Here is a 25276-nt window from a genome sequence, read left to right as displayed (position 1 = left end):
TGTATGTTTTAATAAATTTGATTCTGGGCATTAATTTTCCGATTTTAACAGATTTCATAAAAATGATGGAAGATAATTATATTCTCTTTGTTCATCATAAAATAAATTTATTCCAGAATATATACAAATTGCATTAGAAGAAACCAAATATAATTTGTATAATTTTTATAAAAACCAAAAGTATGTATTTAGGTTGGAATTTTTAATGTATATGAAAAGATCTGATATGTGTCATTTTATTTATTTATTTTTATAACTTATTGATCAAATATTAATAAAACCGTAGATCAATCTTGCTATATTTTATTATATATAGTTCTAAACTCGAATTATTTGATAAATGTGAAAGGGAATTGCTTTGACATTTGCAATAAGAATACATCTATCATTTTTTACGAATACTGCCAATTTTATAATTGTACCAGTGACATTTTACGGTTAATACCACAAAATGTACCACAATGCAAAAAATATATTCTAATATAGAGAAATATTCATAATATTCTTCAGAAGTTTTATGGATATAAAAGATCTAATCAATCTAGTTCTACTGGTTTTTTGTATTTTTAGAACAATGAAATCTAAATGTTTTATATTTGATGATAGAAATTAGAAAATAGATATTCTGCATTTCTTATATATTTATACATACTTTTAAGATTCAAAGAAGCATTGTATCATAAAACCCTAATTATACGCCTTCGATGATAGAGATAGTCAAAAGAGATGATTTACAGAATAAGTATGTGTAAATGTTTAAACAAAAGCCATATATAAGTTATTTTTCTATAATCTTTTCATTTATTATATTGTGTTATGATCTGAAATTATTTTTTATAAAACCCTTAAACATGCCTTGTTGATTGATACGATGATGTCAATGTTATTTTCATGAAAACATTGTGCCAACTGCGGTCTTATAATATTTTTCTAGCCTATTATTTAATTTTATTCGGACTATTAGAGACACAATAATAATCCTTAGCGTTTTTATATGCTAAATTACTGTAAATTTTTGTAATTTTGTGCTTTAAATATTTTTTTAAGTGTAAAAATACATACTTAAATGAAACGAATATATTTTTATTATTTTTTAATTGAGAAAACCAAAATCTTATGATTTATTTGGTTTACATGGAACTTAATAGTGATTGGATTTAATCGATATTAAAATAGCTGCTTTGTAATCAGTTATTCCGCTTAGACATTCATTCTTAGCCATATCTATGATATCGCGTATTCTCTCATGATTTACAGTAATTTCTTCGCTTTCATATTCATTGGTATCTTTGTTTGCTTCGAATTTCCCATTTAAAATATCTATTGTCTCTTCCAAAGATTCTGCTGTAAATTTATGCAATTCTATTTTTTCGGGTGTGAACTGTAAATTACTTAAAATATAAATTCCTTGGATAGAAATGATACAGATGCTCGTTATTTGGCTTGGATAGTTTGAATTATTTCCTAAAAGCATTTCAAGAATATTTTCCAAACTTTTAAAAGTATTTATATTATCTTTTCGGTGAAATTTTTTCATTATATTCAGGATTGATGTTAATAGATCTTTATTATTTGTTTCATTTGCTATTGTGAACCTTTTTTCAATCTGTATTTTGAGATCTTTAACATATAATTCATTAAAATGTATTTCAATTATTTTATGACCTTTCAAAAAATGATAACCATACAAGGGTTCTTCTTCGTAGATATAATTTTCTATTTCGCTCAGATCTAATGCAAATTCATCCTCCCAATTGCAACAATTTACTGATAAACCCAAAAAAGGTTTTTTTTTCGGAAATATACTTATAAGGAATTCATAAACCATTTCAATATATCGTGTTATTTCTTGTAAAATCAACTCAATGCATTTTCGGGGCAATAAATAATTATAATTGTCTTTAATATTCCAATTGAATCTTTCGGTAGTTGTAGAATTGTAATTACTATATGATTCTTTAGATATATAAATTTCTGCACCGTTTTTTGAACACTTAACTTCATATTTCGTGTCGATTTCTTTATTTTTAATTTGCAATATTTTCCTGACTTGACATTCTTCTTCTATGTCTTTTCTCGCGTAATTGTAAAAAATTGGATATGCTGTATATTTTTCTGAATCTTTGGCTTGTATAAGTTTTTCTGTCGTACCTATAGGTGCTGAAAACTGCTGTATGGGTGATATATTGATGGAAATCGGCTTTGTTAAGTAATAAATGAGAAGCAAGATTTTAATGTGTTTGAAGGTATGTGAAATAAAAAATGTGGGCTTCAATCGTGAAGTGACTTGTTTTTGTACGTATCTAAGCATATACCTGAATCTTTTACAACTTTCACAGTCAATTCGGGTTTTATCTGTCATATTAAAATGATATTTAGTTATATTTATAATGGTTATGTTATTTATATTAGACAAATAACACCGGCCAATAATCTTTGAGGTGCTTCTTAAAGATTTAATTTATCTTATTAAAGAAATAATTGATCAAATAATTTGATTCTAAAACATAACCAAATGTAAAAACTTAAAATATTAGCTGTATAAATTCCAACAAAAAAAAGAACACATCAGTAAAATATTACAAATTTTTTTTTAAAGAGTAAATTAATATACAAATTCAATATTTAGATCATATATCTGAAGGACTGGATGTTACATATCAGGGTGAGGCATATATACAAACCCTGGGGCTTGATAAAAACCCTTGAATTAATAGGTCTCGAAAGAAGGAGGGGTATTGAAGAAGACTTTGGAGAGGATAAGATAGCCGAAAGTATAAATACGCTTTGTGCACAGAGAATCAAGCAAGCTGTGCCTGAGAACAAAACTAAAAGTACAACTTTAAATTTGGCTTATAAATAAATGATAAATTGATAAGATTATAAAAATACTACGCGGAAAAGTTTTATAAATTCCTATCTTTTTGTTTAAGCTGTTTGTTTTGATAAAATTATATACTGTAAATCTAATTAGAAAACATCACATTTCTTTATTCTTGTGTTTCATATTTTTAAATCATACAATTTATATTGATTATTAGCATCTAATCCTGTTCTGAATTTATAATACCATTCTTATTGATCATATATGATATTTTTATCTGAATTTACAATTATTTGTCAAGCCTTTTCAATTAAAAAAAAACAGCAAATATGCACTATCTATTCTGAAATCTTTGGCGATCATTTTGGATATGTGTTCAAAAATATCAATCATATTTTCTTCTTCATAAACATTGATAAAATTTATTGGTAAGGGCATGTTCGTTTTGGATGTCTTGTTTAAATCCCTCCATATAATGCATTCATCACCGACTAAAATCACCAAATGGTTTATTTTAAGACCCTTTCCAAAACAATCATGCATCAATTTTGTGATAAAAAGTGAAGCCTTCGAGAAAGTATTAATTCGATCATCGATATCAAAAATATTCAAAATCTCAACTACTTTATTTAAAAGGTCCTGTTGACTCTTTTCTTTATCTTCTTCTAGTGTTTGTTCTATTATATGTTTTAATTCTTTTACTTGCATATGATCGACTTTTATTTCTAGTGTCTTATAGGTAACCCCATTTGAAGTTTCATACTTTAAGGTTGGCTTTTTGTCTGATTGTATTTTTTTTACTTCACTTTCTTCCTTTTTTTCTTCATTGGCATTATAAATATTTATATGATTTAATGATTTATCCATATATTGTTCTGCTGGTGGAACCGTATTACACTCAGTTTTAATTTTTTCTTTCTTTTTTGACTTATTGAATCCTTGTGCTTTTTTCTTCGCTCTCTCTTCCGCCTTTTTTGCTTCTGTTATCTCTAAATTTATTTCTTGACGGGAGAAAATATTTTCTTTTTGACCACTTGCTATTGATTTTTCTGGACTTTTAGTTATATTCGAAGCAAAATTTTCAGAATAATTTTTGGTCATAACATCCTTCGGACTAACATATTCTTTTTCATGAATTGTCTTTATTTCATCATTGTTTTCTGTTTCATGCTGATCTTCATTTTTAGGTGAATTTTCCAAATCAATACCCTCCTTTTCAGAGCTATCTTTTGCTATTATAGTTTGTTCATTTAATAGACCATTAGTGTTATAGTCTTGTTGAAGTTTTAAAACTAAAACTTCGTTATGTTGCTCCATGTTTTCCGAAGATGTGTTTCTATAATCAATCATTTCGGAAACCAAATCATTTTTATTCGAGTTTTTTTTTCTATGATTTTTATTATCTGATTTTAATGGATTTTTTTTTATCATGGGATTCAAATTTTTTCGTATTGCTGGGTTTATTATTATGGAATTTTCATAATTTCGGTCGTCAGATGAACCTAAAACTCGACCTTTTTCATCTGTCGACCTTTTTAATTTTTTAATATTATCTTTATCTACATCATCTGCAGTATTCATTACTTTGTCTTTGGTGTTAATGGAACCAGGCCTATCATTTTTTAATTCGTGTGTAGTTCTATCTTTGGTCTGATTGGAATTAATCCCTTGGATGTATGAAAGAAATATAGGTGCTGAAAATAAGATACTTGTAACAATAAATGATAAAATCATGGTAAATTTTCTTTTGTATAAGCAGGCGACACCCAAACACAAAATAAAAAGAATCCAAGCATATAATTTACTGCAGAAATACGATATTGTGGACATAATTATCTGAATTATTGATATTGTGCATTGTGAATTTCTTATAATACGAAAAGGTCACATTTAAATTTTATCTTCGAATTGCAATATTTAATCTAAATTTTTCTGATTATTTATCATTTTATAAATCAGAATCTAAATCACTTATTTAATTTTTAATTCTTTTTTAATTCATTTTTTATCATAATTTAATAGAATTTTTGTTTAAATACTTTTAGTGTCTCCAGTGGATCGGAATTTTACTAGAACCAAATAGCTGAATAATTATTGGCTCTGATACAATTTTGAACATCAAATTAATCAAAAACTATGATAGTGGCATAATGCTTAAGTGGCCATCCTTCAATAAAAAAAAATACCAAATGAATTGATATAATCATTAATCGAAATCGAAAAATACATAGGATCAAAGTATAGGCAAAATTATTAACTTTTTTAAAATATAATAAAAGGTAACAACTCTTTTATCTTTAATGATAATGTCTTTAGTATTAAATTAGTTTGATTTTTAATCTTTTTTTAATATTTAGCATGTATAAATAAAAATTTTACACCCTCACAACTCTAATGTTAGATATGTGCTACGTTTTTCGATTATTTTTTTAGAAAATCCTGGTGTTTGATTATTTAATATATTCTTGATCGTTCATAAATAGTTTAGTGGTTTATTTTGGATGCCATATCATCATAAAAAAATTTAAAAGTTGCAATATTAACTCAAATTGATACTACTTTGGGAATAAGTATTGGTAGTAAGTTTATTTCCACTGAAATCGAATGTATTTATAAATTCTTTTTATCTTGACGTAAATTTATCTGAATATGTCCATATTAAATCTTTTTTAATAAAAACTAAACGTTTTAAGCTTGTATTTGCTGCTATGATTTCCCATGCGTTAATATTATTATTATTTTTGTTCAAAGAAATATATTATTTGACCTTACAAATAAGATAAATTGTGTATTCTAATTGAGGCATGAGTACAAAAAATAATGGAATTTAGGAAAAGAAAAGAATTAACAATTTTTTGTAAAAGTGAAGATAAATTGTGGAATATTTTCAATATGATGAGAACGAATTTGTTCTAAAGGGTAATATAAAGTTTTGCTTGTAAAATTTCAATATTTCAAAATCATATTAATCCTTAAAAAATTCAATTGCATGATTTTATTTATTAATTGTGTGCACTTCACGTTATGAATAATTTTAAAGCGATTTATGCGGTTGATTAAAAAATTGAAAAGGTGTATATTTAATAAAATTATCGGAAACTTTTTAATTTATATATACAATATTATCGTTTATTTTTTTTATAATAAAAATTCTAGTGGATTTTTTGACCATAATTGGTATCCTTTTCCTTGTAAAAAGAATCAATATATAATTTTAATTTATTGTATCCTACGCTGTGAATTTTAGTTTTAATTTCATTTTAAATATATTTTTAAATTTAATGAAATTATACTCTTTTACTTGGGATATAAGTGTTCTTTTTCTTGTTTTTTCTTATCTCATTAAAAACATCGTTATTTTTAGCATCTTTTTTTTTCAATATCTCGATACTTCGAATTGTTATTTCACTATTTTTATTATAACAAGTTGAAATTAGCTTTGGCTTCACATATTTATCTTCAATTAGGGTTCTCTTTCTTTGGCATGTTTCATACTGTTCTGTAATCTTTACTGGAATTTTAGGTGTTTCTTCTATGGTTTCACATAATTTTTTTAAATTAATGCATTCTTTCGAATCTTTAAAAGTATACTGGGAAGGTATTTCAACATCAGTACTAGGTTTCGTAATTTTTAAATCACTCATATTCTCAGAATTATTATTTTTCCATGTATTTGTTAGATATCTTAATATTGGCTTGAAGCTAAATAAAACTATCAATAGTATTATAGAAACTACAGTTCGAATTTTTTTCGTTTGAAATATTGCTGTAAACAAGCTTAGAACAAAAAATATTATGGCATATGAATCTTTACAAAATAAATGTGTAATGAAGAATAAGAATTGTATTGTGTATATAATTTTTTTTCGTTCTGTAAATGACCTCAAAATTTTATTTCTCATGAATATGTAATCTATTTTTTATTAATTGCCAATTTTATCAAAATGATCTTTTATATATAAAGTAAAATCATTGAAAAAATCAAAATTGTAAATTTTATAATATTAATTTCTTTGCGATATTATCTTTTAATGCGTTTGATGACATTCTGTTCTGAAATTGGTTGTATTCAGATATGTTTATGTTTATAGATAAAATATCTTCTTGGTTATTTTACCTATGTCTTATAAAACGGGCTTTACAAATTGTTTTATTTCTTGAAGAATCATAAATTTAAAAATTCATAAAATATTGCTATAATTTTATAAAATTATGATAAAATAAAATATTTTCTCATATTGAAATTATTTTTGATTTTTAAAAGTCGAAGAAGCTTTAAAAGCAAAATTTCTAATCATCAAAAAAAAATCCATAAGATTAAAAAATTTTGTCCTAAAATATTCGAATAAATTTTTAAACATAATTCTTGCCATTTTTTATACTAAAAAAATCAGAAATAATTAAAACGGATTCTCTTACTGGTTAAATACTTTTAATTTTATTACGTATAGGAATTCATATCAAAAAAAGACTTATTACTTGATAATAAATAAAATAAATATTTTTATGTGTATTTAAAAATTAACAAGATTTCTTACTTTTATAAAAAAATTAAAATTTCTTACTTCATTTAATTTCAGCATTATTGTGCTAAATTTCTTGTATTGTGATTAATTCTATTCAAACCGGTTTTCGAAAACTTAAGATTCTTTATTTTTTATGAAAAAAATAATTGCATTAATTATTTTTGTGGGCATATGCACTCATCTATTTAATTTATATATTTATCAACCTGTTTGATTTGATAAGCATGTCATCTAGATCTCTTATCTTAAATATTATAAAAATATGTCCTATAAATAAAAGCCGTATATTTAATTTGATTTTAAGGTGTTTATAGAAACTCAAGAAGAACTTTAGATTGCTCTATAAAAATATTTTCGTAGAATAATTCCAGTTAATCTTCTATAATTATTTTTTTCTTAAAAACCTTTTTTCTATTATAATAGCTAGGGTATTTTAACCTTAAAAATATTTACTTTAACAAGATTTCTACAGGAATCTCATTTCTAATAAATGTAGAAATGGTAAACACCTAGGCATACCAAATACATCTCTTTGTAACAAAACAGCAAACTGAACTTTTTTATACCTCTTTTATTTTTACAAACTTTATGCTTCCTAATATATTCATACAATGTTTCTTATTATTAAGACGCATATTTTTTGTGTTCAAATTAAATGGTTGAAAATAATAAGAATATATCCTCGTTTAGAGACTACTGACAGACTTATCAAATTATAATTCATTTTTTGTACTATAATAGATCCATAAAATGAATATATTAGTCGTTTTTTTTTAAACTACACACAATTAATATATCTATTATTTTTTGCTTGTATTTTTTAATTATTTAGCATACATATACATATAAAATAACTTTATAAAAAAGAATAATTTAACGCATAGGATGAATAAATTTTAAATAATCTAATTTTTTATTTAAATCGGTATTAAGAGGTTTTCTAATTGAATTTTATATAATAAACTACTTTTAGCAATAATTCACAGGCTTGACTGTTCTAAATACATATTTACAGGTTCGTTTATAAACAATCTTTAATATTTAGAATAGTAACTCTGAAACTATTCACTTACAGCTAGAAAATAAAGAAAGATTGCATTTTAAAGGAGAAGAACTTGGAAGAGGCGTTGGGCATTAAATTTTAATCATAGATAATACTTTTTCTGTTAAATAAGACACTTACAACCGATAAAGGAATATGACTAATAAGAGCAGCTAAATACAAAATGAAAGAGGAGAATGAAACACACCTACCATCAATAAAAAAATACTAAAAACCAAATATAACTTAGACAACATATCCATAGAATCTATTGAGCGCAAGCAGAAATAAATTTTCATGGGAAAATTCAAGATAAATAGATACAGCAAAAACTTTTCATAATCTACAACAACCCAATGATCGCAATAGCCGAATCAACAACGTGGCTAAAAATTAGAAACGTTAAGCCAAAAATAGAATTAAGATTGTGTTTCATGCAGGATAGAAATATGTTCTTTGGTGAAAAGTCAAAATTTCAATGCTGTGAAGAAGCATATAAAGCAGTAGACTACCTAGTAGGCTGATATAAAAAAATGCTTGTTCATGGCTATACACGAAGGCATACGTAGTTTTAAGATGTGTACACTTTATGCTATCAAGAAAATACAACTTTAAAAAATCGAATAAAATCTGTAAACACTTGGTTCAAGAAAAAATTTATCATGAAATAGTGGAAATAAAGGTGGATAAAAGAATAAAAATGGATATAAAATTATCACATGATTGACCAGATATTTTCGTGCACGATAAGAAGAGAAAATTGTTCAAATTAATAGAAAAAAAGAGCAGCGATAATCTGAAGAATCTTAAGAAAATCTGATTATATACAAATGAACTCACCCTTATTTACAAATGTAGAACCCGAATATTGCCATAAGTCATAACTTGGGATGGGTGGTTACAAAATACTATAAGTCGTATATTAGGCAGTTAGGAATGCCAGCTCAAGCGGAAGAATAAACACAAACAGTAGGATTAGGAAGACACTTAAAATTGTAAGTCTTGAGAGAAGAAGATGCATCGAGGATGATGATTTATATGATGAAGTGGAGAGATGTAATAGCTAAATCTGTCTATAGAGCGATCTATGTATTGCTTGAAAACTATAAAAAGCTAAAAATCGCATTAACCTACATATAAAAATCGTACGGAAACTCTTTATCATTATTAATCATTAGGTGACGGTGGAAAGTGTATTTATTAGGCTTTTTGTGGCATTACAGCTGCTCAATTTCAAGCTCGCTTTTTTTCTGGATCCAATATAATAGATATATCTAACATATTATTTTAGGGTAGCTATTTTAAGAATTATTTATTATATTCGTTATATGGGTTTAGGTGTATATCAGTAGTCATTTTAAACTAAACGATGAAATAATTCTTGCATTTAAGGTGCTTTTAGATTTATAAAATGTATAACTTGCTCCATGTCTAGGCAAAATTTTATAGATTAATAATATTATAAATCTCTTATTTATTTTATATGGCACAAAAAAGAATCGAATAATCTATTTGAAAAACTAGTTACCTTTATAAAATTATAACATGAAAAAATTATTAAATAAAATAAGTAACACAAATTTAAAGACTTTAAATTCAAATTGAATATTTTTGAGGCTTGTTTCAGAACAAAAAAAAACAGAAAATATTGGCTTTCTTGTACTTATAATGAAATAAAATTAGTATAATTTAACATTGAACTAATAAATTAATGGTTTCATGCTTTAAAAAAAATACATAAATGTAATTATGTGTTTAAAACGTGTTTTGATGAACATATATATAGCAAAATAAATTAAAATTTTATTTCAAGGGTTCAATATAATTTTTATTCATTGTTTTATAAATCATAACATGTAATAAAGTTTTATTGTGAACTTCTTTTTTTCTTAAAAAGAAAAAACGAAAAAAAAATTGTGTTACGGTAAAGCATTTATTAACATAATTAGTATAAATTTTTTCGGCTAATATTTCGTTTTTTCACTTTTTGCTAGAATAAAATGGGATAGCTATTTAAAATCGCATATAATTTCTAATTATTTTTTACTGTAAGTGGCAACGGAAGTTATAATGGAACCTTCGAATTTTTTCATATAAATTTTTTCAAATGCTCAAATATTTGTCGAAAAACATATAGTATTGATTATTATTTTATAAAATTTGTTTGGATTACATTAATCATAACAATTTTATATCTCTCTCACATTTTATTAAACTTAAGTTCTTATTCTCTTAACGAAATATACATATGTTTATTCAAATTTTTCTTAAGTCTCATCTCTTAAGGCATGTGTAAATTTTCTCTTTGTGGAATTTAAAAAATATATTATTTTCCATATTATGCAAATAAATGCCTATTTATCACAAAAATCGTATAGAAGCTCATTGAAACATTCTTTTATGGGTTTTTTAAAGTTACGAAAGTTTTCAGCATACAATTTACAATTGATGTTATTTTATTTGTTTTTTTACGTACTTAATGGGCAGAAATATATTTTATTTATATTATGTGTGATTATATGACAAAAAAACTCTAGATATTGGTTATTTTTGGTATTTGTATCTTTTATAGCAAATTAATTTTTTAATAATAGCATATAAATATGATATGTATTAGTTTAGTAGTATTTTATTACTAAATTTGCTGCTATTCGTTGAATATTAATAAATCTAAACTAGCGTGTTTATTTAATACCTTTTTACACCAATTAAACCTATTCACTACAAAAAAACCATAGAAATAATATATATCAAGTTTCCCAAAAAAAAAATTCAGCCTTTATCTGAAGCATAGAATTTAATTAAAAGCATAAATATTCTAAAACATCTAATTTTTAATTCTCTCTTTATATGTAATTTTAATTTTGCACTAAAATAAATACAAAAATAACCCGAGTGAAAGTCTCATAAACTTAAATGTATGTGTTCATTAGAGTCAAAAATATGAGATAGGATTACATAACAACTTTTACGAGAAAAATATAACTTGGAACTCTGGTTTGTGAGTATTTCTGCACTAATCTGCGATATTAAGCATCTATATTATAAATAAATGACCCAGTATCGTCTTTAGTATCCTTTTTAGGCATAAAAAACAAGAATTTATTGTAAAAAATGGATTCAATTTTCCATGGTTACTCAACATCAAATAATCTATTTCACAAGTAACCTATTTGAACTGCAAGAAAATATTTTAGACTCAATTGGAATATCAATATTGAGAGTTGATATCCGATTTTTTTATATTCGGTATTCATACTTAGAATATTATTCGATAAATCGCCTAAATTTACAAAAATTTCTGGTTATTTATACAGTGTCTTGAATAGTGATCGATATCAGTAAATAATAATTTAAAAGTCGGACAGTGAATATATAATCGCCAATGTATCATTTTTAATCTGGCTGTAAAATGAACATTTTTTCAATCTACATGCAGATTTGTGAATTTTTCAGGAATACTGTCCCTTCTATGAATGTGAATACAATTTTTTTACCTTGAATTAATTTATTTAATATTGATATATTTTGAAGAGTTTCACGTTATTCATAATTTTTTATAGAGCTGTGTTGTCACATTTTAATATAATTACCGAAATCATTTCATCTATTGAATGTGTTATACAGTTAATCTGTTTTTTTGAAAATATTTCTTCTGGAAGCTCTGTAGTATTCTTATTTATTATACAAATCATAAAGCATTATGATTATGTGAATTTTAATTTATATCTTATGCACAATGCGATGGCGTTGATCTGGTTCATCTTTTTTAGATAGCCGATAGCCTCTGTTTTCAAAATAAAAATAAATTTATTTTAATTGGCAACTACTATTTCTGCTCTAAAAAAAAATTATAGTAAGCCAGTCTATATCTAATTATAAGATTCTATAGAATAATGATCGGAATTTCTTGTTTTTTGTATCAATGTGGTGCGAAATAATGAATTTAAACTTTTATTTTGCAAATATATGTTATAATTGAAATTTTACTTTAATCATACCGATTAAAGGGGTTTATTATATAAATATGCAGAAATAGATATTTAGGTATATCTTTGAGCAAAAGCTCTCTAAATCATGCAGAACAATAATGCGATTAATAAAGAAAAGAATTTTTAATATGTTAATCAAATTTGAAATACGATGGGTGTGTCATTCAAACGTTATTAAATTTTTTATTTACTTATGCATATCATTTTCCTAATATCCCTCTTTTAAAATATATTGCTTAATATATGAATCACATTCATTAGGGCGTATATACAAGTATATTATATACTTATGGCTCTTATAATCAAATATCAATTGATAATAAAGGATTCAATTAATTTTGTCTATTTTTTCTTCTTTTTTTGTGCAAACCTCGCATATATATAGTTTAACATGAAATATAGTTTTTTAAAAAATATATTCTCTTCTTTATGCATAATCATTATACTTATGCCTATACTTTTTTCATGATTGTAATTCCTTTTTTATTTTTTTGTGATATAATGAATGGCGCATTAGCATATAATTAATGCTGTGATTTTTAATCAAAAAAACCCTATGAAACATTTTATATCTTTCTTTACTTAAAATCTATATAAAAGGAAAACTGCATTTTTTAGGCTTTTTTATACCTATTTTATATTAAAATCACATAAAAATCCTTATTTTGACAATAAACTATCTGTGTTCTTTTGCAATTTTTTTTTGAAATCCTCTAAAATAGAGTGCCATAAATTATATATTTTATATAATAGAAAACAGTAATTATATTTTTCCAATTATTAACTCAATTATCAATTAAGATTATGCATCTGGGTGGCAAAAAAAATTGTATGCAGTGAAATCTTTTCAATATAATTAATTCAAAATAATATTTTTACATCAGATTTAATTTCTTATATATTGTTTTTTTATAAAGTCTTAAAAAACTTGTAGTTTTTTTTTGGTTTGTGTTACCATCCGTTATTTTATAATAAAAAAGAGGAATACATAGTATATTTATGTATATTAAACTTGCATTTTTCAACATAAACCTTTTTTTGTAATTCAACAGATTTCACTTTTAATTTTGCATAAATATATGTCTGTGTTCTGTAATGCATTAAATATTGAACTAATTATGGAAAATATTTGGTGAAATTTCTTCTGTTTGATTATTTTATTATTTTTTATGTGTATTTCCATTAAAATGCAAATTCGATATTATGAACAATCGAATTTATACCAATAATTCAAATTTTTATCTGAATGCGATATATGTTTGTTCTATAATTTATGGGATACTAGTTTTTATACTTATATTTTTTTATACGAATTAGGGTTTTTTAGTCTTTTAAAAACGTAAAGCTTATTTTCGGTGTGTGTGAAAAATATAAGCCTGAATAATTTAGCTGTAGTCTTTCATTTATGAAGATAATTTTGATTTAATAGCAAAAAAACAAGTTATTTTAATACTATTTTTGGATCTTCAACATGAAATTATTCTTAATAAATATTTTTGTAACCGAATCATTAAACCTTTTTTTATTTTAAATTATTTTATATGATTTTTTTAATGATACAAACATTGCTCTTTGTGTTTTTTCATTCTTAATATACTCCTTCAAATGGGATAAAGCAGAATTTAAAATCACATAAAGTGTTTTTTCTGATGTTATACAATTTAAAAACTATTTAATCACTTTATTGTTATGAATTTGCATGAAATAAAAACTATTTAATGTGTCAATTATCTTTAAGCTATTGAAATCAGGTATTTACAATTTTATCTGCATTTTAAATCGATAAAAGTCAAGCTTAAAATAATTTTGTATTTGTTTTAATTAATTTGTCTATTATTGCATTAAAAATGAATTATTTTATAGCCCCGAATTTTCTTTTTTTCTGTTTATTCAGACTAATGTTTATTTTAATCATATAAGACCAAGAAGTAATTTCGACTCATTTACTTCGTTTAAATGTTGATACCACTTTGTTTTTTCTGGTACTGTATTCTCTTTTGTTGATTTTATCATTGTATGAAGATAATATTAATAATTTAAATACGAAGACCAGCAATATAGTTAAAATCAACAAAAAAAATATTTTGTGAAAATAACGAGCAAAAGTTATATTGCGGTTTTGAGGAATCACTGATATTTTGAGAAGCGGGCAGTAAACGGCCCTATATGAATAATTTCTTACATTTAAGCCTCTCGATCAAGTTAATTTCTTGAATGTAAATATTTTTGGGTACCATAGTTTTTATGTTTAGAAATGCCTTTATTTAAACAATTTTTTTTTAAAATGAAATTTTACTTTAGGACTCACTTTGTTTAAATGTTTATAAATATTTTTATACGCATTTAAAACTAAAAATACTATATTAATAATAAGTTATTTTGAACGAAATGAATATTTAAAAGGAAGATTATTTAGATCTAACTCTAGATTAAATACTGTTTTCATGCGATTGATAAATTATTGCTAATTTCGATCTTACGAACACTATAAACTGAATCTAGTATAAAATGAAAAAATCCATTTACGTCTAGGATTAAAAATTTTAATCGAATACAAATGAGATGTTTAAATTACTAACCTCAAGTTTTTAAAGCTGAAATTATAATTTTTAGGTGATTTTAAAATTTATAGTCTAGTTGTTTGATGAATCGAGAGAATTTTATATAGATACACCCTGTTGGAATGCAATTTTTCGAAAGAATTGTAATAAAACTATAAAAGCTTTCTCATAACTACTGGTATCAAAAGATAAGTGAAATAAAAACATTTTATTTGTAAGGCGAATATAATTTTACTTCCGTATCTATATTTCGATGTCAGTAACTTCGAAAAGGTTTTAATGTTTTATTAGAATATATGAAAAAATATATTTTCATCAATTTTGTGATCATTGTATCTGTTTCTATAATGATATACTATATTTTTCATTAAAAACTAGTAGTATTGCTTTATGTGCAAGAAATTTAGGTAAAATGAATTATTCTTTAAAAAATATATATGGTTCTCTCTGAATAGCTTTTTAAGATTTAAAAAAATTGGCCTAAATTTATCTTTGAATTCTAATGATTATACGAAAATTTTATGGCCTGTTTAATTTAAATAGTCTATATATTTTATTCTCGTGGCTAATCGCTATACAGAATTTTGCAATATAAAATTCGTATTTCTAAATCAAGCACGCATAACATAAAAATTTTGATCGAAAATTTGTGTCACATAGGCTCTTTTTTTATGTGAAAAAATGTATGCCTATAATTCATTTCGACACCAGGTATTTTATAATCAAGGGTATAATTATAAATCTAACATTTTAAATTAATAGGGTTTTTTCATCGTACAATACAGTTTCAAGATTTAATTTTTTTGCATTAGAAAAATATGTTTATCAATAAAATTTTGTATAAAAAATCATGGTGTTGAATCTTACAAAAATGTAAATACAAAACAATTATCATTATGAATTATTAAAACTAGCCACAATAGTAAATTTAAAATCTATAATTTTGGCGCATATATGCTCTTAAAATATTAAAATCTGTATAATAAATTATTTTTGACTTCTTCTGTAATTTGATGCAGATTTTGATCTTGTAAACGGTAGGAATTCTTTAAAAAAAGTATACCAGTCATGGCTGAAAGGTATCGATTGTTGATTTCAAATTTGAAAATGCTGATTGTATTGAAGTTATGAATACATCAGATATTTTTTGCAATAATTATTTTCTTAAATGTATTTTTATACACTTATATGTAAGTGGATATTTCAAATCATAAACGGATCTTAAAAATACTAATTTTTATTTATGGTTCAATCTTGTAAAAAAATTTGATTTTTTTTATTTAAAGCTATATTTCATTGGTTTTTCATGTGAATATTATATTTATGCTATCAAATTTTTGCTTCTTAATATAAATTCTCTTCTATTCACTATCTTACTGTGACTATGAATTCTTGAGTTTTTCTCTGTTCTACAGTTTGAATGTATGATTTATTCGGTTTTAAACTTTAGGTTTTATAAATTCCTTTGTGTTATTGTATTTCAAAACTATCTCACGTCCTGATATATACTTCCAACATCGTCTTTTTACGTTTATGTTAATTTATATAGTTTTAAATTATACTAAACAGAATAAAGATAATAATTGATTTACCTTGTATAAAATAGCATTAAAGAAATCCGTTGCATTATTCAAATATAATAACACCATTAACTTTCTAATTTTCTATTTTTAAAAGATTTCCAGGAAGCATATACACATATAATAGTAAAATATCTTGCCGATCTGATTGTTCCAAAGTTCGATGTTCAACTATAATTTTACAGATTTATTTACTGCTTTATTGTATTTCTCATGAATCATACTTTTCTTCTTCTTTTCTAAAACATAAATTCAATAAATGCTTAAAAGTTAAAATTTCAAAAAAAATAGAGAGAAAATGAAAAAAATAGAAAGCTAAACCATTAAAAATGAACCATTTTAAGATTAAGAAATTCAAATTTTCATATATTACTAGTTTTTTACCAAAAAATCATATGAAACAAAAAAAATTCTTTCAAAAACAAGTAATTTCTAAAAAATTTTAAGCATATTTTTGGATGTAGTTAGTATATATTAGATTATAAGATTTTTTGACATATTATAAAAAAGTCTTTGATAACTTTGATCTCAGAATCGAAAAAGCGAATATCTGTTTTATACAGATAAGCAGATTACAATATATCATAATTTCTATATTTATATTAGCATATAAAATAAAAATAAAGGCATTTTTTACGAATTATTTTATATTATAGCATCTCAAGGGGTGTATTCAAATTTTTCATAACTGTTTTCGCGTTTTAGCAGATTAAGAAACAATAAATATACCGAACTCTTATTCCAAAAATAAAATAATGAATTTTTTTTTAAAAAAGTAATAATTCTTACGTGAAAACAATCTTATAGTATTTTTTTATTTATGACGAGGCGTTTCCACAAAAAAAAATATATCGCAGCTTTATTTCAAATATAGAGTTGTATATCTGTTTTTTTTATAATAGAACATATTGAGTAGCAGCATTCATTTATAAATGTTCGATGGTTTGGTTTAAGAATTTCATAAACAATAAAGGAGTTCATAAAAAAAGAAATAATGTCAATTTATATCGTATTTTTCATCTAATATTATATTTTTGATTTTCTTGTCAATAGTGATGTTTCTTCTCTACTAGTATTTCCTCATTCCTTTTGTGGTTATTAAGATTATATCATCGATTAATGTGATTTTGAACAATTATAAATTCTGAATTCGAATATTTATAAATAGCATCTAATAAACTGTGAGAAAAATAAAAATTATATATAATACTGATCAACTTAGTAAAATCATCTAAAGGAATAAATTGATTGATATTCTGATAAAAAGTAAGAGTGGGTATATTTTCATGTAAATTTTATGCAATAAAATATATATGAGAAAGTTATTAGTGCAAGGCGATCTTTTTATTGTCGGTACGTTTTTGAAGAAAATAAAACTATATTTATTGCGAAATTTTCCACTCCGCAAGACACTTGAACTCATCTCATTTGATAGAAGAAGAGCAGTTTATGAAGATAGATCAGGGGACGGTGTCAAAAGATGCATCAAGGAGTTGTGCAATATTCCAAATATGCTGATCACGTCTAAATAGATAAAATTGATAAAAGAAAATTAACCCATAAATATGAATTTATTTTGAAATTTTCTATTAATATCTCCGAAAAGGTTATTTTTTATGGGATAAAAATATGTAAATATGTTATTTCTGATCATATATTCAATTATCATTTAGTATATTCTTTAGAATCTTTGTATGCATAGCGGAAATATTTTTAGGGTTATAAGACATTTTATTAAATTTGTGTGGTTTGAGATATGATTCACGATAATTTTTTTGGTATTTATATAAATGCCGCGTTTATTAGTAAGAAAAAACCCCCTATATGTAATTTTCTACTGTTAAATATCACATTTTTTGTTTTCTAAGGTATTAATATCATTTTTCTTTACTATTTAAATTTGTAAAGCTTAATTAAGTATGATCAATTTTATTTAAAAATGAATAAAGTTGTATCAAAATACAATTTGCACGTCCTACAATATTTACATTGAAATGGTTCTATTTGAAAATAATTTTTCGAATGATACAATGCTTAGAATACACCTGTTGATTATAATTAGGTACTATATAAATTAAATTTATAAAATCATATTTTTTTTGCAAGAATTCGTTAAAATTTACTGAAGCCTATTCTTTTTAATTATAATTCGAATCGTAGAACCCTGATTTTTTTATATAAATACTAGTTCTTAATAAATAATTTTCAGTATATTTGAGTTTTTTTTTATTTTTTTGGCACATTTTTATGAGAATATCTTAATTTTTATGAAGATAGTGAGAAAATTTGTATTTTTCTCTTGAATAAACCTTTGAATTTAGGTAATTGCACATAATATAAAAATATTGAATTTTTCAGATATAAAGATAATGATAACAATTCAATCTCTTAATATGGTTACATCCTTCTATAATCAGAAGGTCTAGTAATTTTATGTGTGAAAAAGTTCGCGTATTAGTAGAATAGAAATCACTTTGTGTGGGGTATTACCCTTTCATAAAAATAGTTGGTTTCAGTTTAAATAAATAGTGGATTGTATTCCGAATAAAGTTCTTTCAAGAATTTATTTTATATTTTCTGGTGATATGATTATCTTTTAATTATAAAAATCCAATTTTGAAAGGATCATATGGATATTTAATGATATTCAGATGTCCTAAAAGAACCACTGTTGAAATATGATTAAAGTTTTTTTCTTATTAAATTGGTATACTGAACATAATTTCTTTTTATTTATAAAAAAATCATCAATAAACTTTCTGCAATTTAAAAATTATAATAATTAAAGACTTTATTTTTTGTGTGTTGGAATAAGATAAAAATAACGAATAACTTATCTATAAAATAAATAATTATGATTTCCAGCTCCGTAAAAAAACAAAGTAATTTAAGAATTGATTTTAATGAAATTTTTTCAGACAATTGATATTTTCACATTTTACAAATTCGTGTAACTTTTTACAAATATCAAAAATGCCATTATCCTTTGAATCTCCCTTAAATTGTTCAGCTTTTATAAAATTCTGACCTTTTAAACTTTTAGAAGGTGAATCATCAACCAAAACAATCTCATTAACATTAAATACTTCATTCTGCCCGAAATTTAAATCTTTCCACATTTTAGAAACGCCATTTAGATCCTTAATCCATTTTGATGCTTTAATAATGTTGCGATCAGGTCTTTCGAAACAATCTTCTTGTGATAAATACCCGAGAACCTTTGTAAAAATTGGTTTTAATGCATCACTAAAAATACGCACATCTTGTTCGAGGCATGTAGACCAGAAAATATATGGTTCTTTGTGTGAATGTAAAAATTCAGCAAGTATTTTGAGATGTGGCCTGAAATATAGCGCATGATCATTAGTAATAAAATCAGGTTCGGTATTTTGCTCTTGCATCCGTATAATCGCTTCGGCATCCTCCTTTTTCGGCCTGTACAAAAGTGTACCAACTATATCTAAAACAATCATAATTAAGGATTCTATAATTTATTTAGATACTATTATAGGTTATATCTGAAAATATATTTTGCAATTCTTTGTTTATCGAAGCTAATTGACACAATCTCACCTGATTGGTATGAAATGAATTCTGGTCATTTCTGTCATTCAAATTTAAAATGGTTCGAGATTGTGTCATATTAAAAAAAAAATGCTATTTAATATTTGAATTTGGCTTTCATAATTTGGTTATGGGCTTTGCAAACTATTTTTTGAATGCTTAAAACGCTTTCTTCGATATCTATTTTTACCTGATGCACATCTAAGGCAATACCCTCCATAAAATTTCAATCTTCTAGGAATGACCTCGCATTGAATGTATATAATACTTGATATTTTTTTATTCGATAAAATATGAAATATATAAAACTCATTTCTTGATATGTTTATAATTTTTATTATGTAAATCAGTATAAACTAAAAAAATGCGATTTATTTGGCATCTTAATTGATATAGATCTATAACTTTAAACAAATATTATACGATATGTCGTAAAATGTGATGAAGTTGCTGCATAATTCATTAATAGGTATCTGAAAGACTTTGAAGACAAAAAATATTGCGTATGTAAAAAATATAGGAATAAGAAAATAAAGAAGTGTGAAGTTTTAAGAAGCGTAAAGGTATCTACCTAGATGTAAGAGGATACATTCAAGTGTATAAACATGATGTTTTAACGGGAAATCAATTATGTTATGTTTGAATACAATTATAAAATTAGAATACAAACATTAAACCATAAATAAAAAGATTATATATAAATCAATAACTTCTTTATACTATTTTAAGATGGTTATTTTAATATTAATGAATTTTTCGTTTAATTTTTTGATTTTTCAATATGCAAATGGTGTGCTAAGCTATTTCTTGTAGTGTATAAAATTTAAATTATGTATTAAAGAAAAGCTTTGAATTTTATAACTTTATTTTGTTTTTTGAACACTTTTGTATATTTTTTTAAAAGGTTTTGCTCATACAAACGTTTTTGTAATTTTCTATTCAGTCTAGTATTTAACATAACCCTGTTATTTCCAATTCAAAAAAAAAACAATTTAGTTGACATCCTTTCGATCAAGGTGTGTAGTGGCGAGTTGTTTTAATGTGCTTTAATATATGGACTGAATTACAACCGCAACGCATCCCGGATTCATATATATTTACTCAAAACAAGAAATACCCGCAAGGGGGCGGTCTGTCGAAACTAAAAAGTAAAACCAAATAAAAAAAATTAATATACAAGAGTAAATTTAAGGTTTCTGTGTAAGATGACGATTAAAATGCCCGAACATTCAATAAAGCCTACTCTATTCAGCAAGGATATAGGTAAGTGTAGACTAGTGCTGTAGCATAATTAACCATCTACGGAAAGTAGATAGAATCCCATATCCCATCTTTATTGACTACCGTCTGGTAGACAGGCTTAATCCACGTAGATCAAAATGATAACAGTAAATGTGAAGGATCACACGCGGGGTGCATCAGAAAAGCAAAACTTTCTGACAGTCATAAGCGAACTTCCTATAAAAAAAATATATATTAGAATATAAAGTCATCTCAAGTTTCAGATTTTAAGTTGATGTGATTTTTAACATCGCCTTCATTTTTTATATGATTTTATCACGTATAATTTTATATGATTAAAGAATAAAATAAATTCGCAAAAAATGATTTAAAAAATACCATGCGCATAAAAATTGATGATATTTAGATATATTTATTGATACATACATCAATACTTTATTATAATTTATTAACAGATGATAAATGAAGCCCCTCTAATTTACAGTTGCAAAGCAATAATGGTACCATATGTCATAAGATGTGATGGTGCGATCACAAAATATAAAAAGTTGTATATTAAGGGGTTTAGTAAGCATTCGCACAAATAATAGGATTGAGAAGGACTCTTGAATGATAAGTCTTGTGCTTATAAGGTGGTAATGTTTTAAAGTGGATTAAATTGAAGGAAGTATACATCGAATATATCATATAAACGAGTCTAAAGTTTTTGTTAGCAAACATGAAAAGTTAAAAGAAAAATTTTGACCCATCCAGATAAATAAAAAATGGCCGGACAAAACAGTTTAATTATTAGTTTTGAAAGATGATGAGAGTTAAAGGAGTATAAAGCAAAAACGTTTTATATGTAAAAGTAAAGTACTTGAAGAATTAAATAGCTAATGAACTAAAAAAAATTGTATCCGAAAATTATCAGGAAGTATATTTTATTTATAACATTTAAAAGTACCTTTAAAGTTTTGTTCGCTGTTTAATATGATAGAAATAAAGACCCTTATAATTTACAAATTCTATATAATTTGATCAGAACCATTTATAACCATATTACAGTGGCATAATTTTTCTATCTTATGTTATTACGGTTTTTTAAACCACTGTAAATAATATTAAATAAAATAGGAATCTCTTTTTATTGATTGATCATGATTTTTTGGCTATAAATTAATTATTCATTTTAGGGCTAAATTATTCTTCATAATTTTAGTTTTGTTTTCTCGTACGCAAAACTCATTAATACTTACGGCTATTTTATCCTTTCTGAAATCTTCTTCATTTCTCTCCTTCGCTTAAGACCTATCAATTCAATGGTTTTTCTCAATCCTAAGGTTTTTGGCTATAAATACTTATATTTAAAAAATATTGCTCGCTTTTCTGTTTTATTGTTCTGTTCTTTTCTAAAGCACTAGATAATGTACTCAATGAAATTGTTATTTGTTTTTTTTCGTTTCCTTGATAAATAAATTTCAAAACCAATGTATAATTTTTTGGATTAAATTATTATTTGTTTTATATCTTTTTATTTAAGGGTTAATTCTAGCACTGTACTTTCATATTGTTTTTGTGAAGCATGACGTGATTGATTTAACCTGGGTGCATCATATATATACCCTTCGCTATAGAATCTGTTTTATACATGATATTGATAAATTATTTTACAAACAAATAGATATATTCATTAAATAATAGTTATCAGTTTTATATATAATCTTGATCAATGCCTTTTAAACCATTAATATTCTATATTTATTTTTTTATCCCCGTTACTCTCAGATTTATAAAATATTTAACTGCCCCCTTTTAAATGGGACGAAGACCAGGAAGATGTTACAGATACTGCAAAAACAAACCATACACCAAATCACGATATTGCCGAGGTGTACCAGACTCAAAGCTATCAATTTACGATCTAGCGCGAAAGAAAGCCGATGTTCTCGATTTTCCTTTGAGTGTATCACTAGTATCCCAAGAAATTGAACAACTATCAGCCGAAGCACTTGAAAGTGGCCGTATAGCCGCAAATAAATACATGGTAAAGCATGCAGGAAAGGAAAACTTCCATATGAAGATTCGAGTGCATCCATACCACGTAATAAGAATTAATAAGATGTTGAGTTGTGCAGGTGCTGACAGATTACAGTCGGGAATGAGAGGTGCTTTTGGGAAGCCTTATATGAGAGCGACTCGACTTAAATATGGCCAAATTATTTATAGTATAAGGACTAAGGATCAGTATAAGGCTGCTGCTGAAGAAGCATTGAGGAGAGCTAAAAATAAATTTTCGGGGAAGCAGGTCGTTAAAGTGTCAACTAAATTTGGGTTTACAAATCTTGAAAGAGAGGATTTCGAAAAGCTTAAAAATGAAGGAAAGCTTATTTCTAAGGGAAATCATGTCGAGGTTATTAAGGAAAAGGGAAGTATCGAAACTTATAAAAATAAGTTAAATCAGGCTATATAATTAAATTTATATCGAAATACCTCTATTTTATTTTATAAATCATCTACAGGTACAAGAATAAAGGTGAAATTTCGTACACTTTCTATATTTTATTTAAATTCTAAAAATTTTGCAGCTATATTCTTACAATTTATATAGTTCAGAAATGTGTTTTGTTGATACGAAATACAACAATAAATGTTATTGATTGATTGTACATAAATATTGATGCAAATATGGATTTTAATATTTTATTTCTACCGTGGTACTGACACTTTTTATTTTCATAATGTAAAGATGCGATTGTTTTATGTATTTCACTAAGGCGATACACTCTTAAAAGGTTTATAAAATACATGCTTTTGGATTTCATTATAGAATCAAATGTTCTTATCTTAAAAGACAAGGATTAAATAAAACCATATTTGAAAATATCTTGCATACTATATAAAAGGGGGCATTGTATACAAAAAAACCAAACATAGACATTATTTTATTTGGAAATTATAGAAGACCCTATTGTCTTCAGACAAACTCTATTAGGAATCATAATTTATTTTAAGCTGTTTTATGCTATATTAAGAGTACTTATATATTCTGAAAATTAATTGTAATCTCAAGGATCAAATATTATGGTCTAACCATTTCTAGCTGGTTCATAACCATAAGGAAAATCTTTAAAATTTTACCGCTATCTTCAAATAACTATATATAACCGTTTCTAGATGGTTTATAATCATAAGGATGATCTTTTACAATAATATGCCGCCATCTTCAAATATTTAGTGTATTGCCGAAAGCGCCGTTGCAAATTAATATAAAACCTACAAATTTCTCGAGTTATCCCCCAATCGATATACAACAATTAACTTTTGTAATCTTTAGTAAAAATTGACATGAAAAAATATGTGAAGGAAAAAACTTTTTATGTTAATGTTTAGCATTTTGAAAATAATAAGAGTTTATTTGCCGTTTGATACAAAATTTTTTGGATTTATTTTCACAAGATCATATTTGTTATCGGTAAGTTCCTTTTTTAAGCATGTTTTTGGGGCCTTTTTATACAAATAGTTTGCATTTTCTTTGTATTTTCAAGAATATTTTTGTGATTTTTTATGAGCCAGTCACTTTTTTCGACCTCTTTGGGTAAATATTTTACACGTATTTTTTGGAATTTTTAGTATGAATTTTCGTCCTTTTTTAAATCAAATTATTTTTTAATAAGTTGTATAAAAACATTGTATTTATTTTTGCAAGAAATTATTTGCGTATTATAAAAATTAGACATGTTTATTATTTTAAGCCCTGATGGAAATGATACATAAGGCATAAAATAAATTTCTAATAAATTTGATTGGCCCTGACTTAACACTTAGATATAATAAAAAGTAAAAAAATAATATAATACATATCATCAAAATTTATATCCTAAAATTAGTAAGAATAGCTTTGATTTGCTTAAAAATGTGTGATATGGTTGATAAAATTGGTTAGTAAGAAAATACAAATGTACA

At 24.8% G+C, this 25276-nt stretch overlaps 1 protein-coding gene across 1 annotated transcript; it reads left to right on the top strand.

The window, feature by feature from the left end:
- Window positions 1–23129: 23129 nt before the first annotated feature.
- Window positions 23130–23783, top strand: LOC147078786 (uncharacterized). Its single transcript, XM_085956599.1, has one exon. The coding sequence runs from the start codon at window positions 23130–23132 to the stop codon at window positions 23781–23783; it is 654 nt and encodes a 217-aa protein (XP_085812725.1).
- The last annotated feature ends 1493 nt before the right edge of the window (window positions 23784–25276 follow it).

This window comes from Rhyacophila brunnea, unplaced genomic scaffold (genome assembly GCF_057557595.1).
Source record: "Rhyacophila brunnea isolate RB1 unplaced genomic scaffold, BYU_Rbru_1.0 scaffold_101, whole genome shotgun sequence".
NCBI classification, from domain to species: Eukaryota; Metazoa; Arthropoda; class Insecta; order Trichoptera; family Rhyacophilidae; genus Rhyacophila; species Rhyacophila brunnea.
This window is presented reverse-complemented; position numbering and strand designations above follow the sequence as displayed.

Bases quoted from the DNA above. Each gene is read 5' to 3' on its own strand.
- LOC147078786 (XM_085956599.1), top strand. From the start codon at position 23,130: ATGGGACGAAGACCAGGAAGATGTTACAGATACTGCAAAAACAAACCA.